General features: G+C 43.2%; 1 protein-coding gene across 3 annotated transcripts in view; it reads right to left on the minus strand.

The window, feature by feature from the left end:
* The window catches only part of nav3 (neuron navigator 3), a 198,355-nt gene extending 176,705 nt beyond the window's left edge, over positions 1 to 21,650 (minus strand). For all 3 annotated transcript variants that reach the window (XM_039600943.1, XM_039600942.1, XM_039600941.1), the window contains exon 1: positions 21,137 to 21,650. In XM_039600943.1, coding sequence (XP_039456877.1) covers positions 21,137 to 21,394 — 258 coding nt within the window. In that variant the 5' untranslated portion in view covers positions 21,395 to 21,650. The remainder of the gene's footprint in view (positions 1 to 21,136) is intronic.
* Between the last annotated feature and the right edge of the window lie 3,596 nt (positions 21,651 to 25,246).

Consider the following 25,246-nt stretch of genomic DNA (forward strand, 5'->3'; position numbering starts at 1 on the left):
CATAACAGGATTTTAAAGGCGAATCTTTGCTTTTTTCCCTACCAGCTGATGTCAGACACGCACGCTTAAATAATGAATCACTGAGTTAATGACCTTCCAATGTTGACACAGACATAGACTCACTGTAATTTACTTCTGCAATGTGAGGGCAACACATAACCATCAAGAAGATTATTTTTAAAAACAAGCCTTAAAATGTTGTGCTATTAATCAGATCTTTTGTTTTAGAGGTGGGGATAAAATAGATGTCCATGGGGGGGATGGGGGGGTAAGGCTTGGTAATGCTACTGTCCCCCTGGCAGGTGGAACTCTACAAAAACATTGCTTATTTAAGTGACAACAACACCCAAGGCCGCTGCGTTGGGAGAGGAAATCAGAAGAGTTTTAGAAAACTCTCAGAGCACGCATCACCAAAAACCAAGGTTGTTAAAAGCTAGTATGAGCTTTCAAATGGGAGCAACAGCAACAGCAGCCAGTAAATAAAACCAAACTGCAATGTGTGTCAGGAGACGTATCCTGTGAGAAAATTCACTCTGATCCAAAAAGCAGAGCCCTGCTGACCATGTGGGGAGGCCAGCAGAGAGGAAAGAAAGTGAAAGGGGAGGAATTAGACTTCAGCTTCCCATGACGCCGTCAGGGCATGTAGTTCATGTTTAACACTCATTAATGGCGGCGTCAACACTTTATGGGCAAACATAATAAAGCGGATAGAGGAAATAAGGTTGTGATGTTGAGGTGGAAATAATTTTATTTTATACTGGAGAGGTGCTTTAATGGAAAGGCCCACCTGTAGCCCACACAAAAGACTAGCAATAAAACAATCTCACAGGGAAGTGGGATAGATGTGGGATACATTTAGACCCGGCTTTCCAAACATGGACCAAAAGATATGAGTGAGTCTCCTTTCTTTTTAAAAAAAGAAAATTAGTTTTTCTTTACATATATTTTCTACAGATTCTGGTTGATCTATGCATCAAATTACTGCAGAGCTTACAGCAGATTGTACACAGTGATGTGTAATCACATATTAGATTTCAACTATGTAACTGTAAGACCACACAGATGAACATGGTGTTAGTACAAAACCACACACTTCTTCTTCTTGCTGCGTGTAAACAGCGTCAGAAAATACCAACCCTCCCACTACATTAAAATGACTTTATAATTTATATTACTGTAAAAATTCGTTTCATTTTTATTGACAGAGGCGCACAGACAGAGACATACACCCACAAGGCTCCAGTTGCTGCTTTGCAGCATGCAGTTTTACAGTCCATTTACTTTTACCAAAAGGCCACGGACACATCAAATGATGCCACAGTGCTCGACAAACTGGCCAGAGGTTAGAGGGGTCACGCGCCACTGAGCCAGTGTATGACCTCATGACTGCATTATGATTCATGAAGCTGCCTCGACCTGCATTATCTTTCCACAACTGTAAATCTACAGAAGTTGTGGCTATGCATGTCCACATGAACAATGTCAGAATAAACTAGAACAGCCAAGCTGACTGTTTGTTTTGCGTTCAGAGTTACAGTCTATATAAATTACATTAGAACAAGACGACGTCCAGAATACAAAAGATGCTGCGGCACGTGATCGGGCCTTCCATTGAACTGAGGCTGCCATCTTAAACATGCAGCCACACGTAGTACTGTTAGCCAATATGAATCAAGGTACAACAAATGCTCCCTCACAGGACACTGCTTCTCAAAGCAAGCATGCAGAAATATGAGGAACAGTCATGATTTCCAGTTGACGTTTTACTGGCTTTTGCATAAAGCTTCTGCAGACACAAAAAATACACAAAATAAGAAAAACCGACATGTCTGGACTGAAAAAAAGGAAAAAAATAATGAGAACACAGATGCTGGTTGTGGGTAATGATGAATCTAAATGTGAGGGCTAACCGCTCCACAAAAACATGTGTGCTCGCTCTGTTAAACGCCCTGTAAAAGCTTGTGCCAAGGGAGGGTACTGCACCAAACCACCACCCAGTATCCCACCAGAACAAGCTTTTCATCCAGCCGGCTGCATCTGAGGATTGGTTTGTGTTTTCTATTTATCAAAAACAGTCAACAGTAAGCCCTTAAATGTTACCCAAGGATGAATGATTGATGTCCTTTTTTATGCAGCATTCCATTTCATTTCATATTGTTAAACTTGCACACCTCTGAAGTGCGAACTGCAACCAGTGTTTTATAGTGATAAATATCAGTGGGCAACTGGAAATGTAGTTTTGCAAATGTACCTTTGGAGCCAGGAGATGAACTTTGCTCCAAGCTTTTTCAATGTGTACTGCCGCGTCCCTATAAAAACACAGCTACCTGCCATTTGTCATAACAGAGGAGGACCCAGTGAAATTTAGCATTAAAAATAAAACACACATTATAATATATTGGCAAGTCGGTGCATTGTTTCATAACTATATAAAGTCTAAAGCAACATGTATAAAAATGAAATTGTCTGATATAAACTTTAGAACTGGAACATTTTAATATTTATGACTGAGCTGAATTGTGCCATAGAGCAGTACTTTGGGTTTATTAGCTTTGTATGAAAATGTTCCAAAAAAGGATGTGCATCATTTGTTTTAGAGCTACTGAAAATGTAGATAAAATGGTAAAAATTGTAAAACATTTGATGCATTTAGCCTGCAGACATGTTATCAGACTGTGCCTTTGACTTGATAGTATGTATAGTCAGTCACCCTTGCACCACTTTTAGGTGGCAAGAATCTTTTATTTCTGTTCATAGTTAGTGCTGCTGCGGCATAAACCCTGACTCAATACCTCATCACCAATCTTTCTCCTAAAAGCACATCTTTTGTGGCCTTTGTTAGCATGTGTTATTGGATGTGTTAGCATGTTCATTCCCTGTCAACGCTTGGTTGGATGCTTCTGACACCGGTTGTTGTGGCTTTCCCAGGTGTTTCCCAGCAGCTGCCTGACTCACTGTTTGACAAGCTGTGGTGATACAGTGCAGATTAACCAAAATGACTCAAGAAATAAAAGGAACAAGAGAAGAGAAGAGAAGAGAAGAGAAGAGAAGAGAAGAGAAGAGAAGAGAAGAGAAGAGAAGAGAAGAGAAGAGAAGAGAAGAGAAGCTATCTGTGACAGCTGGAGACAAAACTAGTCCAGGTGTGTTTTAACTTTCTCCTGCTGCTTTTCTCCTTAAAATATCAAGGAGGAAAAGATGGTCAGAAAAAGGAGGAAAAAAAGAAGGAAAGGTGAAGAAAAAGTTAGGGAAAGGATAAGAAAAAACATGACAAAGAGAGAAGGGATGGGTGTAAAGGTCAAATGAAAATACCAGTAAGTGAGTTGGCAGGGTTGGAATTAGAGACAGGCTCCAGTCAGGAGAGACAGAAAAAAGGACTCAGAGAGGAATGCTGGGAATGGGTAAGAGCAGAAAGACAGTGGCAGAAGACGAAGTGGAAAACAGACTTGCTGGAAGATGTAAAAAGAAAGGATCGAGGAAGAGAAGAGAAAAGAGCATTCTAACAAAAACAGAGCAGACAGAGAGACTGCTGACAGACAGCTGAGTGAAAAATCTGGGGTGGGGGTAAAGAGGATCTACCTCCACCACGCACTCCAAACTTCCTCTGTCTGTGGGTGCAAACATCTCTCTGCTGACTGAAAGTAACCTTGAACTATTGATGATTCAGACACTCTTGTGATGTGAAACTCAGTTCATAAATTGCTTTTCAAGAGGGCCTCAAACATAGGATGACAGTATACTAATTAATACTCACATATGTGTAGTAGTTATGAAACAGACAGCAAATGGTCACCTAAGCCAATCCACGACCAAAGACAAGAAATGCAAGCAAGCATGCACAAACAGACACAGGAATAATAAAATGTATGTCGGTATGTGTGGAAAGATGCAGGGTTTAGATATATATATATATATATATATATATATATATATATATATATATATATATATATATATATATATATATATATATATATATATATATATATATATATATATATATATATATATATATATATATATATATATATATATATATATGTATATGTACAGTCCAAAGAGCATATCTACTGGTAGCCTGGGTGACCGTCCAAACAGTAGGTAAAATGGGGAGTAGCCAGTGACTTCACAACGGGTGCAGTTATATGCATACATTAGCTTATTGATAGATTCCTTCCAGTTTGACTTTTGTGTTTCAGTTAGCGTTCTAAGCATTTGCAACAATGTCCTGTTCATATGTTCAACTTGACCGTTCCCCATTGGGTGATAGGGTGTTGTCCTAGAACTGGCCATGCCACACAGTTTCTTGAGCTGACTGAATAGCTGATTTTCAAATTCACCTCCTTGGTCATGGTGAATGCGACAGGGGAAGCCAAACTTTAGGGCATAGTCATTGAATATCAGGTTTGCAGCAGTTTTGCCTGACTTTGAGGTGGTGGCATAGGCTTGCGCAAAACGTGTGAAGTGGTCAGTTATCACTAGAATATATTCATAACCACCTTTGCATTTTTCAAGATGGAGAAAGTCTATACACACCAGCTCAAAGGGCTGCGTAGTTACAATGTTTGTTAAAGGAGCTCTTGTTTCATGGCTGGGCTTTTTCTGCTTTACACAGGAACAAACGTTGGTCACATAATGCTCGATGTCTGTCTGCATGTGTGGCCAAAAGAAGCGTTCACGTATCAAAGACACTGTGCGGTCAACACCCTGATGGCCCATATTATTGTGCAGCTCTTCAAGTACAGTCTTTTTGAACTGATCTGGCAGGACTAGCTGTTTCCGGGCAGAAGTGAGTCTGTACAAGATGCCATTGTTATCTAGCCTCAACTTGCCCCACTCTCTGAACAAGCATTTTGTCTTAGGGTCAAATGTTCTTAGCTCTTTGGGCAGTGGTTTTGAATCTGTCTGTTTACACTGTAATACAGGGCTTATAACAGGATCAGACTTTTGCGCTTCATTAAGCTGTTCTTTTGGTATGGGTGTGAATGTTGCTTCTGCTGGCTCACCTTCTGCTGTGACTGACATTGCTGCAGCTGAGAGTGTCCATGTGGCAGGTGTGTCTCTCTGTACCTCAATGGCCTGGATAGCAGCTGAGATAGTGTCCGGTGGCACTTCCTCAGAACAGTCTCTCATTAAGGTTTCTACATCAAGTGGCATTCTTGATAAAGCATCTGCGTCACTGTTTTCCTTCCCTGGTTTGTACTTAATGGTGAAGTGAAAATCAGCGAGCTCAGCGACCCATCTTGATGTAGTTGCATTCAGTTTGGCTGTTGACAAAATGTACGTTAGCGGGTTGTTATCGCTATAGACAGTAAATGTCGGGGCATAGTACAAATAGTCTCTGAATTTGTCAGTGATAGCCCACTTCAATGCTAAAAAATCTAGTTGTCCTGCATGGAAGTGGTAGTTTTTTTCAGCTGCTGTTAGAGTACGGGAGCCATAAGCAATAACTCGCAGCTTACCATCTTGTCTCTGGTACAACACGGCACCTAACCCCTTGTGTGAGGCGTCTGTGTGTACAATGAACGGCTGTGTGAAATCTGGGAATCCCAGCACTGGTGGGTGGAGCAAACAGTCTATTAGTTCCTCCAGTGCACTTTGATGCTGGTCAGTCCACACGATTTGTTTTGAGGAGGGCACAACTTGACTGGCTCTCTTTGGTCTTGCCTTTGGCCCTTTTGTGGTGTCTGAGTCCTCTGTGGTTTTGTCAGCTTTTAACAGTTCATACAAACAACCTGCTTTTCTGGAGAAGTCTTTTATGTATTGTCTGTAGTAGGAGAGAAGGCCTAACATTTTTCTGAGCTGACCAACATTTTGTGGTTTTATACCTTTGAGTGCTTTGACTGCTTCAAAGTCTGCAGGATCCACTTTACTGCCCTCTGCAGACACTATTCTGCCCAAATAGCGCACCTCAGACTTAAACATGTCACACTTACTTGGCTTAAGCTTTATGCCAAAACCTCTCAATCTCTGGAGCACTTTTCTCACATCCTCCAAGTGATCTTTGAACGTCTTGCTGTAAACTAATGTGTCATCCAGATAGGGGATGCAGATGTTGTTGCGCAGCCCATCCAGGCACTCTTCCATACAGCGCTGAAATGCTGCAGGGGCATTCATAAGTCCAAAGGGGATGCGAATCCACTCATATAATCCCCAGGGGGTCACAAAAGCAGTGAGTGGACGACTTTCTTCTGACATGAACCCCTGGTGGTACGCTTTCCCCTGATCTAAAAGCGAAAACCAGGAGTTTCCACCCAAACTGTCCATAATGTCCTGGACGCGTGGGATGGGCTGGCGGTCAGGATGGGTTTTCCGATTCAGGTCTCTGTAGTCTATGCACAGTCTTAAAGTACCATCTTTTTTTCTAACACAAACGACTGGTGAGGAGTATGACGAGTCTGACTTTCTGACCCAGCCTTGTGCTATTAAATCATGCAGGTAACTTTTCATCTCTTGGTAGAGCGGCCGTGGCACAGACAGGTATGTGCGTTTGACTGGTTCGTTGTCTTTGAGTGAGATGGTCATTTTCAGTTTTTCAATACAGCCTATATCATTGTCTGTTTTAGAGAAAGAATGGCATTCCTCTCTGAGCATCTGTTTCGCTAATACTCTCTGCTCTTCACCCAGGTGGCTAAGATCTACAGGTGGGTCCCACTCTTCACTAGAGCTACACTGGGCTTGTGTGTTTGTCTGGTTAACAGTAACTACAGATGTGGCTTTTTCAAACATCTGGGCAGGTAAAACAGCTGTAATAGTCTGAACCGAGCCAACTAACGTCGGCCTGGAATGACAATTTCATGGTCAGTGGGGTTAGAGACACCTAGTGTTATGACTGGTAAAGTACCCTTCTTAACTTTAACCAAAGTGTCAAAAAACTCAAGATTGTCTGGCCACTGAGGGTTTAAGTCTGGCTCAAATATCATGACCATGTCCTGTTTAAATGGCCCTGCTGCTATACGACCCTCAACATGCATGTGGCTTTGTTTAGGTACAGTAATACAGTCTTTCTTCGTCATCACTTTGTACTCGTCAACTGTATCTGCACTAACAGCCTGTATAAAAGCTTTCACCTTGTGTCTTTTGAGGCTGGGAAATGCTTTTCTCACTGTGCTGTACAGTTTAGCTTGGTCAGTCTTATTCACAATGTATTCAATGACATTGTAACCTATAATAGGGCATGTGAGCTGAAAACCTTTCATTACCAACATGGGGATGGTCAATTTCTCAGTTCGTTCAGTTCCGGAAACAAGTTGGAAGGTTGTCTCAACCCACCCAAGATATGGCATGTTGGTCCCATTTGCTGCGGTCAGGGTGAGTTCAGATGTGTCCATAATATCTGCTACATCTCTCAGCTCTGTGTGTGGCAAATAGTCGTTTTTCCATTTCTCATCGATGATCGACACCTGTGAGCCTGAATCCCATAGAGCTTGAAGCCTCTGGCCGTCCAGGAGACACTCAACCAGACATTGCCTGCCCACCAGAGATGTGACTTTGTGAGGGGTGTCTACATGAGCTGGCGGCAGTGGTACCTGAACAGTCTCATTGTCTTTGTTAGTCTTTAAGCCAGTGCATTGTCTCTTATGTTGTCTCCAGTGTTGTTTCTGGCATGCTTTTGAACAATAAAGTGCGTTTTTACATGCTGAACACCGTCTCATGCCTGACTTTTCTTGTTTACAGTTGGAGCAATGTTGGGACTTGTGGATGATGGGCATGGTTAACACTCGTCCCTCGGTGGTAACCATTGCTGGTTTAAATGTTTCTCTTTATATGGTCTCATACCTCTGCTTCTACATCCAGTCTGAAAGTGTTCTCTACTCCCACAGAGGTAGCAGTGTGTGCAGCGCTCGTTGACTCCATTCTGCTGGCAAATGTGGCACCTCCTCTCACGGCGGGCTGGACTACCTGTGTAGTGCTGTACAGGATACTGAGGGGGTGGTGGTCTTTGGCGGGGGCCCTGGAAGCCATAATACTGCTGTTGCTGCTGGTCCCTATCATACTGCATAACTGGTGGTGGGGCATAGGACTGAGGACCAGGCACAGGCTGTTGTAGAGTCTCTTTAATCTGAGCTATCTCTGCACTGAGACCTTTCAGGGAGGCTACACCTGTCTTAAGCTCCGCTAACTCAGTTAAAAGCTCGGGTGGTATCTTAGCTTTAACTTCTTTCACAGGGTTCTTAGCAGGCGACACATCATCTGACTGCACTGCACTCACACTTGTAGCAGTCTGTGATGCTAGACATCTTTTCTTGTTTTTCCTTTCTGCCTCATTGGCACAAGCCATATTTAACCTCTCTAACAGCAGTTCATCAGGTGTCTTAGAGTCTAACAGGAGTGGCTGCATATCTATCCTGACACTGTCACTCTGGAAGCCTGTGAGTATGGTGTGCAAACACATACGCTGGACTAAAGCTGGGTCGTACTTGAGTCCTGACTCTGATTCTTGGGAAGCAAATAAGACTTTCTGCTTTAGATCTAAAACTCTCATCAGGAAGCTTTGAGCAGTCTCTTTCGGGGTCTGTACCTCAGAGGCAAGTTGTTTATAGAGTTCGGTGGCGCTCTTCTCCTGGAAATGGGAGCGCAGGATGCGGCGTAGAGTCGGAAGGGGTGAGTTGAGCTTTTCCTCTCAAATAGCTGCGTAGTTGTAGACCTGGCAAGATAGCTCTGATGACAGCATCTACAATGTCAAGCTCTGAGTAGCCTCTGCTCAGTCCATTTTCGATCTGGTGAGCAAGACTGGAAAATGTCAGTTTGTCTTTTTGACCTGGTTCGCCAATCTGGCCTGATATTTTGAAGTCTCTCTGCCAGTAAGGGCTTGGTCGTTGGGGGGCACTTGACACAGATGAGTTAGGGACAGAGCGATTAGCTTGGGAGTGAGAACTAACCGCTGTGTTAACTGCATTAGCTGTCTCTGTTACCAGTGAGGTTGCAGTGTTTAGTTGATCTCTGTGCCCTGAATAATCCCCTTCATTTGCATTTGGTTCAGTCTCAACAATTGTCTCTTTCATTACTTCAGCAATCTTATCATGAAGCAACAACAGTCCTGACATTCCTTCATCCTCAAGTACTGTTATACCTTCTCTTTCAATGTGTATTTGGATGTGTGTTAGCAGAGACAGTCGTGTTTTTCTGCTAACATCTATTTTCTCTGCAATGCCAAGGAACTCGCAGATTGACACTAGTTGATCTTTGGACAGAGTGTGCATTTCACGCACAACCTCTTCTCGCAGCTCTTCCACCGAAGACATTGTGGCAGTAGGCAGGAAGAATTTTGCATGTACAGGTGACGCCGAGCTGAGTCGTTTTTGCAGCCCCTGATGATCTCTGGCTGGCCTCAGGAAACATCCGCTAAAACACAGCTACCAGCTCGCCTCGACAGCAACACTTTCCTCACTGCAGTCTGCCTGGGTTGTATGGGGGGATTTAGCTGGCTTGGACTACGATGTATATATGTATATATGTATATGTATATATATATATATATATATATATATATATATATATATATATATATATATATATATATATATATATATATATATATATATATATATATATATATGATATGTGATGTTAATGCAGCACTACGGATGATACCTACAACCACGATTACCGACACTAACAAGCTGATCTACACTACGGCAGCAGTGATCAGTGAGATGCTTGGCTACAAGTTGAACAGCCACAAGGGGCAATACCTCCATGGAGAAGGAGGCTAGAGGGCAAGATCAAAGTAGCACGGAGGGAGGTTAGCCAACTAACGGAGTTGCAGAAAGGCGCGACAAAGAAGGTGCATAAGAAATACAGCAATCTGTCCATACCTGAGGCCTTGGAAACTGCCAAGCAAAGACTCACAGCCTTGGCAAGCCGCTTGAGGAGGTACACCAGAGAGATAGAAGGCAGGAGAATAAACCAGCTGTTCTCCACAGAACCAGCAAAGGTGTACTGTCAGTGGCAAGGGAACAATAAGAGAACAGCACCACCAAGGCTGGAGACGGAGCAATACTGGAAGAGCATATGGGAGAAGGACGCAACCCATAACAGCAATGCTCAGTGGCTAGTGGATCTGAGGGCAGACCACAGCAACCTCCTGAACAGGGTCCAGTAACCATCACAGTGGCAGATATCCAAGAAAGGGTCTCCAGTATGAAGAGTTGGACAGCACCAGGGCCCGACATGGTTCACGCCTACTGGCTGAAGAAGCTGACTGCACTCCACGGCGTCTGGCAGCACAAATGAACCAGCTGCTAGTTAACGAGAGACACCCGAATGGCTAACTGAAGGTCGGACGGTCCTGATCCCCAAGGACCCCAAGAAGGACCGGTCCCATCCAACTACCGACCAATAACCTGCCTCAGTACTACATGGAAGCTCCTGTCAGGCATCATATCGGCTAAGATGAACGGGCACATGGGTCAATACATGAGCGGGGCACAGAAAGGGATTGGCGAGAATACCAGAGGCGCAAAACACCAGCTACTGGTAGACAGAACAGTCAGCCGAGACTGCAAGACCAGACTGACCAACCTGTGCACAGCCTGGATTGATTACAAGAAGGCCTATGACTCAATGCCCCACAGCTGGATACTGGAATGCCTAGAATTGTACAAGATCAACAGGACCCTAAGAGCCTTCATCAGGAACTCAATGGGGATGTGGCGCACAACACTAGAGGCCAACTCCAAGCCCATAGCACAAGTCACCATCAAGTGCGGGATCTACCAAGGAGATGCTCTGTCCCCACTGCTGTTCTGCATAGGCCTGAACCCCTCAGTGAGATCATTAACAAGACTGGCTACGGATACCGACTACAAAACGGAGCAGTTGTCAGCCACCTCCTGTACATGGATGACATCAAGCTGTATGCCAAGAGTGAACGAGACATCGATTCACTGATACACACTACCAGGATATACAGCAATGACATTGGAATGTCATTCGGACTGGAGAAGTGTAGTCGGATGGTAACAAAGAGAGGGAAGGTAGTCAGAACTGAGGGATTGAACTACCAGAAGGCAACATTGCAGACATAGAGGACAGTTACAAGTACCTGGGGATCCCGCATAGCGAATGGGAACCATGAAGAGGCCGCTAGGAAAGCTGCAACCACCAAATACCTGCAGCGGGTCAGGCAAGTCCTGAGGAGTCAGCTGAACGGTAAGAACAAGATCCGGGCCATCAACACCTACGCCCTGCCCGTGATCAGGTACCCTGCTGGGGTAATAGGCTGGCCAAGGGAGGAGATAGAAGCCACTGACATAAAGACAAGAAAGCTCCTTACCATGCATGGAGGGTTTCACCCCAAGTCCAGCACCCTGAGGCTGTACGCTAAGCGGAAGGAAGGGGCCGGGGACTGGTGAGTGTCAGCACCACAGTCCAGGATGAGACAAGAAACATCCACGAATACATCACGAAGACGGCCCCAACTGACAGCGTGCTCAGTGAATACCTCAGGCAGCAGAAACCCAAGAAAGAGGAGGAAGGCGAGGAACCATCATGGAAGGACAGGCCCCTGCATGGTATGTACCACCGGCAGATAGAGGAGGTGGCTGATATCCAGAAATCCTACCAGTGGCTGGACAAAGCTGGACTGAAAGACAGCACAGAGGCACTAATCATGGCAGCACAAGAACAAGCTCTGAGTACAAGATCCATAGAGGCTGGGGTCTACCACACCAGGCAAGACCCCAGGTGCAGGCTGTGTAAAGATGCCCCAGAGACAATCCAGCACATAACAGCAGGGTGCAAGATGCTAGCAGGCAAGGCATACATGGAACGCCATAACCAAGTGGCGGCATAGTGTACAGGAACATCTGCGCCGAGTATAACCTGGAAGTCCCGAGGTCAAAATGGGAGATGCCCCAAAGGGTGATGGAGAATGACCGAGCTAAGATCCTGTGGGACTTCCAGATGCAGACGGACAAAATGGTGGTGGCTAACCAACCGGACATAGTGGTGGTAGACAAACAGAAGAAGACGGCTGTAGTGATCGATGTAGCGGTTCGAATGACAGCAATATCAGGAAGAAGGAACACGAGAAGCTGGAGAAATACCAAGGGCTCAGAGAAGAGCTCGAGAGGATGTGGAGGGTGAAGGTAACGGTGGTCCCGTGGTAATCGGAGCACTAGGTGCGGTGACTCCCAAGCTAGGCGAGTGGCTCCAGCAGATCCCGGGAACAACATCGGAGATCTCTGTCCAGAAGAGCGCAGTCCTGGGAACAGCTAAGATACTGCGCAGGACCCTCAAGCTCCCAGGCCTCTGGTAGAGGACCCGAGCTTGAAGGATAAACCGCCCGCAGGGGCGTGCTGGGTGTTTTTTATATGTGTGTGTGTATATATATATATATATATATATATATATATATATATATATATATATATATATATATATATATATATATATATATATATATATATATACATACATATATATATATATATACATATATACATATACATATATATATATATATATATATACATATATATATATATATATATATATATATATATATATATATATATATATATATATATATATATATATATATATATATATATATATATATATATATATATATATATATATATATATATATATATATATATATATATATATATATATATATATATATATATATATATATATATATATATATATATATATATATATATATATATATATATATATATATATATATACAGTCCCAATCAAAAGTTTAAGATCACATGCCTTTAAAAGGCAAATCTGTGCAAAAATCTGTATTCACTGTCATTTTCTGTCTGGGAGTCACACTATCATGACGTGCTGATGGCAAAGGTAAAAAAACGTTCCCTATTTGAACATGGTTGGGTTGTTGAACTGCATAAGCTGGGTCTCTCGCAGCGCACCATTGCTGCTGAGGTGGGATGCAATTGGAATTCAGTCAAGTGGAAGACCACAAAAATTTCACCAGCACTGAGCCGGAGGATCCAATTCGCTGTCCGTCAAGACACTGGATGATCCTCGACCCAAATTGCAGCCCCATAACCATCAGATAGGATCTGAGAGTGAAGGGCTTCAAAAAGAAAAGACGTCTTCAAAGGCCTCGTCTCCTTGAACGCCACAGAACTGACATGTGGCAAGAACATGACAAAGCAGATCCCACCTGAGAAGGGTTTATCCAACAGGACTTCTTCCAGGAGAATAACATCACTCTTTTGGACCATCCTGCGTGTTCCTCTGATCTATATCCAATTGAGAACCTTTGGGGATGGATGGCAAGGGAAGTTAACAAAAATAGACAACAGTTCCAGACAGTAGATGCCCTTCATGCAGCCGTCTTCACCATTTGGTGAAATGTTCCCACTCACCTCATGGAAACACTAGCATCAAGTATGCTGCAAGAATTTTTGAAGTGATCAACAATATAACTGGAGCTACTCATTACTGTAGGGTTTTATATATACAGCCACAAGGAGCAATACCCTCCATGGAGAAGGAGACTAGAGGCCAAGATCAAGGTAGCATGGAGGGAGGTTAGCCAACTATCAGAGCTGCAGAAAGGTGTGATGAAGAAGGTGTACAGAGAGCTGTCTTCACCTGAGGCCTTGGAAACTGCCAAGCAAAGACTCACAGCCTTGACCAGCCACTTGAAGAGGTACACCAGAGAGATCGAGGCAGGAGAATAAACCAGCTGTTCTCCACAGAAACAGCCAAAGTGTACTGTCAGTGGCAGGGGAACAATATGAGAACAGCACCACCAAGGCTGGAGATGGAGCAATACTGGAAGAACATGTGGGAGAAGGACGCAACCCATAACGGCAATGCTCAGTGGCGAGTGGATCTAACAGCAAACCACAGCAACCTCCCTGAACAGAGTCCAGTAAGCATCACAGTGGCAGACATCCAAGAAAGGGTCTCCAGTATAAAAAGTTGGACAGCACCAGATCCCGACATGGTTCACGCATAATGGCTGAAGAAGCTGAGTGCACTTCATGATCATCTGGCAGTACAAATGAATCAGCCACTAGTCGATGAGAAACACCCAGAATGGCTAACCGAAGGGTGGATAGTCCTGATCCCCAAGGGTCAGGACGCATGAAGAATTTTAAAAAAATTCCTCAAATGCACAATTCTGTGTTTGTTTTTATTTTTTATGACACAACAAACAAGAGATGAAGATGAAGAATTCATGGAACATTTGATTCTCTTGGAACATTTAAGGTTACCTTTGAACTAGCAGAAGGCCTGGAGCAAGTGTATGCGTCCATGTGTGGCAGTGTGTGCACGTACGCATGTGTGTGTGTACATGCATACATGCATGACAACAAGGCATTACTTTGTCATGTAGACATGCATGCACAGTTTCATGCATACAATTAGTGCCCCGATTTTCTGCACACAAAACCGTAGTTAAACATCAGAGAAACCTCAAAATGTGGGGAAACAACAACAGGTTATTTATGGAATTATGAAGCATCAGACAACGCACATAATCATGGAGTCTCAGGTGGGTATAATGTATGATGTCAAGCCTTTTTCTTTGAAGAAAGCAATGAATACCTAACAGCTCTAACACATTTTATTTTCATAAAATTGTTTAAGACTCACAATAAAAAGCAGCATGATTTGCTTATTCCTGGCTCCACTGAACAAAAAGAAGCTCAAACCCTCATGCAGTTCTTCATTGCTTTCTTCCAAAAAATCTTTCACTGACGTACTTGTTGTGCAGTGATTCTTGTTTTTCTTGGTGTTTTGGAGGGAGTAGGACGGCTGCACTTCCAGGGGAAGGTATTTTTAACCGGTGTGGCTGTACTGTAAACACCAGCCTCTCTGTGTGTTCTCACTCCAAGATTTAAACACAACGGCCGACAGCAGGCTCCCAGCAGCACAGAAGGCAATGAAATACAGTGTGCAAGACAAAAAAAAAAACAGAAAGAGGGAGGGAAGGAGAGCACTGGAAAGCATAATATTGTTTCAAATATTTTCCCAATTTCGACCCAAGGGTCATAAGAAATCTCAGCAGCGTGGGGGAATGTTGCAAAAGTGGACTAATGTAAAAAATGTGAGTGAATCACATCAGTGGTAGTTATTCAGCAGCAGCATATGCTAGGGTAATCTGATTTTTTACATTTTATGGTTTAATTTGATAATCTTATGGTTCAAAATCATTTGTTAGACTAAAAATCACTGCCATGTTTCCAGCTTGGATCAGGCCTAGTGAGCTGGGGTGGACTCCCCTGTTAACACATTACTTCAGATTGGCTGAACAGACCACAGACTCGTTGACCTTCAACTGCACTGCTGCCACAACTGCAGGGACAATCTACTGCAGAGCTGCAGCTAAAACACTGAGTATGACAAAAACTGCTGTAACCAACATGGACTGCAATCTCTTGTTACACATGTAAGTGGTCACTGAGGTCATTTTCATGCCATCTCTCACCCCACTTTACTCAGAAATTGAATATTTTGTGGGTTCCTTTAAAAAAAATGCAGTTTAGAATCAGTGCAACCTAAAACAATACTTTAATCTTGTCACAGTGTTTTAAAGAATCACCTCTCTTGGTCTTTGTTACTGGAAGAAGCGCTCATCCTGTTTGTTAGTATCCGCACCCCCTTCTCTTCCAGATATGGAGTTCGGCACACAACGAGTCAGACCACCCAATGACTAGAACACGTTCAGACACCCTGCAGAACCGATCTCAGCCAACCTCCCTCCCCTCTACTGGAACAAGCTGGCCTCCCTCTCATTCCCTCTGTTTTCTCTGTTGTTTCAGCAGTGTCAGAGCCACTTGAGGGGTTGAGTGAAAACTGAGTGAAAGCTGGAAAGCCAAAAAGAGCATGCCTTGACCGCTGACATCCAGGCAGAACCTGCCAGGGTTTGTCAGAGGTTAAATAGGCCAGTGCACAACTACTAAATCTGTAAACTGTAAAAAATCAAATGACAGGAAGACAAAGTTTTCTTTTACATGAAAATAAGGGTTATAGTAGATACATTTAATGGTGATAATGAATATTAAACCCAGTTAAAAGTAACTGTTGCATAAAGTTAATTTTATTCTGTTGCCTGCATGGAAGAAACTGGTGTGAAAGTGCAAAATGCATTTGTGCTGCACACAAAACATCAACTTTAAAACCAAAAAACCCCCCAAAAAACATCAATGGCTCGATTGCTTTGCAGATGACTGGCATGCTACTGAAACCTACTGCACACAGACATGAGCCAAAAACTGATGGTGGGAGAGGGAATGGTAGAAAACTGAAAAAGAAGACAAGAGAAAGCGACAGTATCATGGCCACCCAGAGAAAAAGGGAGGTTTGTTTACATTCTGCTCACCGGACTCTGACTTTATTCCCTAAAGCAGTGATTCCCAAAGTGTGGGGCCCGCCCCCTAGGGGGGGCGCAGAGGTATTGCAGGGGGGGGCACGGCATGAAAAGGGGGGGAAAAAAAACAACCCTTGGACACTGCTAGCACGGGGCGCCCACACAAACGCAAAGCAGGAGATGAAGCATCGCTGAATATGTTTCCAAACCAACTTCATTCTAAGCCAAAGACTAGAAAATATGGTGAAGCAGATCTTCCCTTTGGTTTCACCTGCACAAGTGCTGAGGTAGGTCTCCCTGCATAATTAGTTTTCCCTGCACGGGAGCAGCGCTGGGCTGTTCAAATCACGGAGAAACAATAACTTACAGTTGTTTATGTTTTTTAACCCATTTTGCAGAGGGATTTTTTGAAAAATGTATTTATAGCAATGTTGAACATTATTACACAGGAAAAAAAACAACTACATGTAAAAAAATTACACCATGATGCCTCTGCCTTTCTAAATGCAGGGACAGTAACTGCCTGTATATATAAGCATGTAAAACCTGCAGAGTCAGATTAACAGTATTTCGTCTCTATCTGCCATTCTGCAATTTATCCCATGTAAACAATAACGTGGCGCACAGCCTGACATGAAAAAAGGCACATACCTTTGACATTGCGTGACAAACTGTATTCCTTGCAAAAGCAAAAAAAAGGAGTTTTAAAAAATCTCCGTTCTCGTTGATTCGATACGCAGTTTACATGTGGCCGAAACAGCTGCGCGTTCAAAAATACCCGTGTAGGTGCGGACGGAGCGTAAAAGAGTTAGTAGTTTATTTTCTTACTACCTGTAATTTATTGCAGATTATTTGTATTTGCTTAATTGTTTAATAAATGTTTGAGGTGTGAAATAAACCGCAATGGAGCAAAATATGGGTGTGTGTGGTTGAAGGATGTGTTTGTGCGTGCGCGCGCGTGCACGCGCGGGGGTGGGGGGGCGCGAACATTTTTCTTGTAAAACAAGGGGGGCCCAGCAAAAAAAGTTTGGGAACCACTGCCCTAAAGCATTCCATCTTACTTTCACCCATATTATTGCTTAGAGGTTTATCAGGTCAGAGCACGAGAGGAGATGCACCAAACAAGAAAAATATACAACAGAACCTGATTATTAGTTGTATAAAGCAAACACACTGAGGATCAACAGGATGTTTTTTTATTCTTTAAGTGGGTGCGTGTGTCTGGTGCTCTTTAGCACTTCCGACAAACACTTACATCCTAGGATAACACAACTAACATCACAGGACAGCAAAAATAGCAACGTGCAACAGTCACCACTTGTATATACAATGAGCTGCATTTCTGAGATAAAGACACCCTCACACCCCTATTCAGTGTGACTATTCAGTAAGAGAGCGTATGGCAGAGTAGCAAACTTTCAGCTTTAAGGTAACAGGTACTTAAAGTTGTCTGCAAACAAACAAGTTCAAGTGAAAGCAAAGCATAAAGGCATGAACAGGCACATATTTCTTTAAGGATGAATAAACACAAACCCCATCAGCGTTATTTATTTTTCACCCTACCATAGAATCAATAACAAGAGTGTGATGCAATTTACAGCACTACCTCAAAGAGAACTGTAAAATACAAGCTAAATAAGTCCCTGGGCTGTGTGATTTGGACAGCTGCCAAAATTCTAGATGTACAAGATAATTCCCTATCAGTGGTACCAATGCTGACACTTCATTACGGCTCAGTCGACTCACATAAACTCTTCACTGAACCCATTCATCTAGCAGTGCCATAGGCAAGGATTGATGTGAACTGTCGGCAGAGAGTACAACAGGAAGAGCAAACGTCTTGCTGTATTCTAATCTCCATTGTGGAGGGTTATATTGAAGTACTTTTTGACAGCCCAAAACCATAGCAGATATATGAAGAGGTAAAGTGTTGCACAACACTGCTAAAAACACACAAGGTCTGCTTGCACTTGTGAAAACTGAAACTAACTTAAGCTAAGAGCTAAGGTAACCTGGGAATTCATAGCATTACAAGCAGTGAAAGTACTTCAGAAAGAAAGGCTGATCGTCTGATGCAATCAGAATCTGTTTCAGTAAACAGCACTTTCTGCCACTCACAGCAAATGTCTTTCAGGTTCTCACTTTTGCAAGGTTAGCTGTAAAAAGCCCACCAGCAGTATCATCTACAGTGAATCTAACTTAATTCCTGGTATCTGTAATATATGTACAAATAGTTATACTAATTGTTAAATTAAATTTAGTGGCAAAATCAGAAGTTCGGAAACACGGTGGAAAGTAACACACACATACTGTACGCACAGACTTGCAGACACTCCTATGAAATTAGGTGTAGTCTATTGTGTTGTAGATCCATGGGGGATTATCCACCTCACAATAAATGCAGACCGAATTAATACAGCTGACAGTGGCCACAACAGAAACTGGATGAACTAAAATTAACCTTGTCTGAGAAGTTTAATTGTGCCCTTTACACGCCATTAGACACCCAAGTAACAGCCTACAACACTTTCGTCCACTGCTTATCACAGATGGAGCGTGAGTGTGGCGGCCTTTCTCTGCCATAGCTACAAAGTACCTTAGCTTTGGACTCGGACTATGATTTGTTTTTAGAGGAGCTTTTATTAAGATTCACTTGGACTTCCTTCTTGGCTCTGTCAAAACCAGTACTGGAGCACTTACTGTGTTTAATACTTACATAATATATTTATTTTTCTTCCACTTTTGTCATGGTAATTCTGCTCCAGGAGTAACAATACCAATGGGATATGCTGGACTCTTGGGGACTCTTGGGTTCACGATTGTGCTTTCACAATGACATGTAACACAGGTTGTTATTAATGTTTCATTAACATTTATTAAGCAGACAAGTGGAATTTTCCACCACAGGCAGGTGAAATCTTAAACATCTAAAAAATACTTTTGTCTTTGGGAAACACCAATCATGTTAGGATGTGCTTAATCCCAGGCAAACAAGCTAACACATGCTGGCACCATTGTATATATGGAGGTGGGGGCTGCATGTGCACAAACAAGCATGCGCGGTGCACACGCATACATAGACCTGTGCTTGATCCTGCTTGATAAGAGGACTCCAAATTAAACAGGGGAGGTTGGTTGATGTGAAGGAATAATGACAGCATTTACTCCACTTTCTCTAGTTTTTTTTCCACTGGAAATCCTGAAAGTAAAGCTCTTTAGTGACTACACAACACAATTAGATAGACTAATTACCCCCTCCATACCACCCATTCCTTACACACACTGACAGGCTGGGGCAGGCAAGTGATTTCTGCCTGCCTACAGGCTTCTCAGGGACAAGGACTAATATCGTGCACTGATTGCACTTCATTTCAGGCAATTTAGCTGATGCTCTGTCCATTAGTCGTTCAAGTCTTGCAAACCTCTAGTGATATAAAGAATGAGGGTCAGAACTGCAGTGCACTTGCAACAAATCTGTCACAGTAGACCTTGTTGTTTATGGAATGCTGAATAAACATGAAAAGAAAAGAACATGTGAAAATATAAATAGAAAGATGTTGGAAACCTGGAGAAATTTCCATAAAAAGAAATGGACATTGTTACAAGTCAAATCAACTTCTAAATTCATCTCCTTCAATCTCCAGTCAAAAACAAACAGTCACTTATTGGAGCAAGCAGGAGTCTAGCTGTGCTAACGAGCCGAAAGTCAAGCTGAAGTTGCCGGTTCAGAAGCAGGTTAATGATGAAACACCCCCCTCCCTACCCCTTTCACAGTCACCCTGCAGGCGACTTCAACTCAATCACAGACACACTGGGAGGATTTAAAGGCAGAAGGCACACTGACCCCTGCTTTAATGCTTTTTGCCCACATTTCTTCAAGATCATGAGGAAGATCAGCAGTTTTGTTCAGTATCTGAGAAAAAAAAAATTCACACTTAAGGAGTCACTTTTTTGTCTGTCAGGAAATCATGTAGCGGTAAAAAGAATCAAAAGCCGGTGCAGGGAGGGGGAGAGATCAACTGGCCAAACAGGAAAGTTTCACTTTGCGCTCACACGGCTCTGGATGTGGGATGGGCTGAGGCTCTGCTGAAACTATTTGGCGGGGAGTTTTGAAAACTGCTTCCTTCTCAGGATACACCAGCCCCACCTTCACTGTTCCAGTTTGAGCCAAACATTTTTGCAAAAGGGAAAGAACTTGGAACAGCCTTGATCATGCATGGTGAAGCAGTTAACAAGACTATCTGAATCTATAATTCATCTACAGCACTTTGATGCAGCTGGAGGTATTGAGAATATGCTCTGAGAGCAGGGGGACAGCACCTGTAATCTATCTGAATTATTATCCTGCATGAGCGTGTACACACAAACCATGTTCCTCTAATCCTCTGGCCTACTACAGTAGCTTATGTCTCCATAGACGAGCTGATCAGGAATTTCATATTTCTTGACAAAATGCACATACAAATGCCTGAATACCTACCTACAACATTTCTCTTCTGCTACTAACACACCTCACACACACACACACACACACACACACACATTTTTAAAGTGTATGGAAACTAAATGGGCAGCAGAATGAGGTAATACACTGCCGGCAATAGATTACTCATCCAGTTTCCCTTCTTAGTTGATGACCCAAAACCGGCAAAATCATCCCACTGGCGCACACGTGACTCACTGCGGTGTGCTTGAGCTCTGTTTCAGAGCTTGAATGACACCTGCTCAGAGAGCAAAGCAGCCACAGAGAGAGAGTCTCTTTGACACCTGTGTCTCCGAGTGTCACTACAACCTGCACACATAGCTGCTAACAGTCTGTCCATCTCCACTAACCTTGCAGATCTTGCTCTCCTCCGTCTCGGCTTTGGACTTCCCTTCTGGGCTCTTCTCTCGCTTGTATTCAGACTTGACTGACAGCTGGCAGGAGAGCCCCAGGGTACCTTCGCTTGTCCTGAGTTCCTGCTGTCGGGCCATGTAGCCCTGCGAGGTGGCCGCTCTGACCGCGCTAGGGATGGGGAGAGCGGTGTGCACTGGCTTCGTGCCCACTGCAGAGGGTTGCCTAAGCTTGGAAGCTACGCCAACTACCGGCATGGCAACAAAAATAATAACAGACAAGTAGAAGACAGGTTAAAAAAACAGAAGAAGATGAAAGGGAAGCAAATCTGCAGTGTCTCCTACTGATGTGTGGCACACGAAGAAAAGGAAAAACAAAAAAAAACAAAAGAAAAAAAACAAAACAAACAGCAGTTGCCTCTCAGACTGAGAGGAAAGCAACTGCGCTCATTCTGTAGCCTACAGCCAGCAGGACTCACAGAAACTGAGAAGGCTTCTCCTTCCTCTCGTTCACTCCCTCCTCCTTCTCCTCCCACAAGCAACTACACTCCCTCCTCTTCCCCTGCGCGCGCGCTCTCTCTCTCTCGCTCTCTGTCAGAAGTGTACCACAAAGTCAGCCAAAATTGTTCAAGGGGGCGTGAACTCCTCTGGAAGATATAACCACCACTCAGCAAAATGGTGATTACAGAGACCTGGCTGAGCGTGCATGCGCGCTCCCAGAGAGAACTGTCAAGACAGCTCTCTCTCTCGCTCTGTCCCACCCAGACATCCTCTCACTTTCTGAAGCCAATAAATAGACTTTCTCTCTGTCAACATCTGGAGCTGGCCCTTCCTTTGATGAGAAAAATAGTAAAACAAACAAACGTTAGGATTGTTTTTTGGTGGAATAAAAAGAGTTATGCACAAAGAGGAAATCCAACAGAGAGAAAGAAATTGAGTATTTCTGTACTAACAGCTGTAAGAAAAAAAAAAGCATTTTTTTAAAACAGATTTTTGGCCAGGTACCACTGAACTATTTCTACTCAGCTGCTTTATACTGAGAAAGAAGTGGACTCTCTTTCTCCCACAGCTGCTCAGCCACATTAACTGTTTCCCTTTCTCTTTGGGCTATCTGAGTGTACTAAGGGTACATCTTTCGCCATCTTACAATGCTGTGATTGCAGCCATTCCCCAACTCTCTGTGAATGGTACTCATGGCCATTGATCAGTGTTCTTTGATCAGTGGGTTTTGGTCAGTGATTGTTGATCAACGGTCATGGGAATTTGCATAATATGATTAAGGAACTGACCTCACAGCCCATTGTTCCTTCAGTGGGCTGGTTTCAGTCATTATGCAAATGTACTGTTTATAAGGTTTGGGGAAACCTGCAGTCAGCTGAGACTGAAGAAGTCACTTGGATGAGTGACGAAACGTTTCTCCCACAAAACGCTACGTCCAGATGAACAGATTCAACTTTTGGAGATCTAAAGTTATTATTATTATTACTCTTTTGTAAAAACAGATTAAATAAAACTGATGTAGGAAGGCAACAGAAAAGTTACAATGCTGCTCCAGATGCCACACAGCTGGTTTTTAAGCTGTGTGAAACAAGAAACAGGCTCCTTCAGTGTCCAGTGTACTAACCCTTTGAACAACTGACTCCACCATTTAGAAAAACTAATGTTTTTACTGTATTTGGTGTGTGTTTCTCTATGACCATTGTCCTCTTGCCAAATGGATTTCAGCCACAGTTCAGGGTTACAATTGATTTAGTCTGTAACATTACAGAAATGAGTAAGGGCAGGATTAATGTAGGACAGATATAAATCTGTGTGAGAGAAATTCTTCAAAGACTATGAACGCATGTAGTGTTGGTCTGTATGTGCCTCCATTTGGACTGCGTGTCACAATATGACATGTAGTTTTTTTTTTCTCCCCTTTTTGCTGGAGGATCTCTGCTCTGTGAGACACATAAAAGGGAGTTAAAGTTTTATGTGGAAAGGCTGCGTCTGGTTCAGTTTAGAGAGGCGAGGAGATGCGCTGCAGTCAGAGGGGCAGATTGCGGTGTCATGGCTAACCGGAACTTTTTAACACGGCATCGACCAATAAAAAGGGCCGGGAAAATGAGGAAATGCAAACACAGGCCACAAATGTGACCTTGTCACAAAAATTACAACATGTCAAAAGCTACCTTTCTACAGCAGAGCTGCAGACTCCATACACTCCCTTTTTGCTTGGTCAACAATAGCATATTTGAGGGTAGGAATTTACTAAAAATGGCCTGATTATTTTTACACACCCTTTTTTCCTCTTCCATTTGGCTTCGAATAGCTTCAGTACTTTTGACAGTCAATCGCCTTGCCTAATAGGGACTCTGCTTCCCCCAGCTCAGAATAGCACCAGCTACTCCAACATGTTTTCAATCATGCACCAGGGGCTGTCATGACAAGCCTGAAACAACAGGATACCACGTGAATGAGTGGCATAAGTCCGAGTCTAGACTCCAACTGCTGCTGCCTGCCAGGTTGCATGAATCGGAGCGCACCTGGCAGGTATCCAATTCTCCAGGACAGACTGGAACTGTCAGGGAATCCGTATCTGATGAGGTCTCTTCACAGGGGTGCTGAAACAAGCCCAAATGAAACCTCAGTCAAGTCCTAACAAAACCTCTCACTTCCTTCTGGTTCTTGTTGGTTTCTGGAGGTAATCACCTTGCACTGCAAAATCATTTCCCAGTGAGAGAAAGCTATTCAGGTTCCTACAGGTAGAAGAACTGCTGCTGTAGTGCTTAAAGTTCCGTGTTTAACAAAAGTGAAATCTCCCAAAGTCAACATGAGCAAAGTAGATCTCAGGTTAACACAAACCCAACCAGGAAGGTCAGCATCCTTATGTTTGGGTACCAGTGGCAACCACTTCTTTAAAAACAGTGTAACAGCCAACTTTGTCGAGGTTGAAAAGGGAAGAGGAGAATCTAAAGTGATGAATGATTAATGTTATTAAAAAGATGAGACTTCTTATGCTACAATTTATGTGTTAAACCTTTGATGACTTGGTGTTTCATAACTTTATTTAAAGACAACATTCATCCGAATTTTACTCAAAATGCATGCCAAATCTAAAGAACCCACACCACAATACCATTATTTATCAAGACCAAAACATGGTACCAAAGAATGATCCTTTTCCACATGTTAGATGACCGCACAAATTCCTCGACATTTAAGCTCCATGGGCATTTCTGAGAAGCCCCCGCTTCAATAACTCCCAGAAAATAAGCCAAACAACAACATAAAACCATGTGTCCATCCTGATGTGTATCAAAGGTCCAGGCAGCTGGTGCTGTAATGGTGTGGTATCTTTTTACTTGGCACACATTTGGCCCCTTAGCACCAAATATGAATGAATAGTATAGCTGACCATGTCCCAAATGCAAGATCCACAGACTATTGTGTATGCTGGTCTACTCAAGGTTAATAAAGGTTAAGGTTTTAATCTCCAGAGAGGAGGCAGATGGTGGAGGTCGCAGTCAAGGAGGGAGTGATGAAAGCTTGGAGGCTGACTGTACCAACCATCTCTACACAGTACATGCAACAGCTAAAAGCATTATCATGCTATTATCCCACACTTGTTGCTCTCTAACAGGCAATTTGTGACACATTAACCTGGTGCTGTGTGCAGTTGGGTACACTTTTTTAACAGTTGATGTTAACTGTTGTTTGTCAGCTACACTTCTAGCTGGAGATTGATGCTGATCTTGTCAACATTCAGGTCAAAATTTGAGTGGACTGACTACTGCTGGAAAACAAAACAAGGGTGGCAGCATTTTAGTCAGTAAGAATAATATATAGTTTTGAGTTATGGAATAATTAATGACATGTGTTTATTATCTCTTTGAGGAAATGGGTGGATGGCTAACCAATACTGATTGTTGCATGTGGTTTATATGAAAGATACCACCCACGGTCACATGACGTCAGCACTGAAGTTGTGCTATAGCTGTGAAAACAAACACGCCGGGGTGCTAGAGATAAGAGGGGTCAAACACCTTCCTACCAACCTGGCATACACACAATCACAGTTTAAATACAACTCCCCCAGGGAGGCTAGATAGATAGTCACGCACCTGGTGC

Source organism: Oreochromis aureus, linkage group 17, assembly GCF_013358895.1.
Source record: "Oreochromis aureus strain Israel breed Guangdong linkage group 17, ZZ_aureus, whole genome shotgun sequence".
Lineage (NCBI taxonomy): Eukaryota > Metazoa > Chordata > Actinopteri > Cichliformes > Cichlidae > Oreochromis > Oreochromis aureus.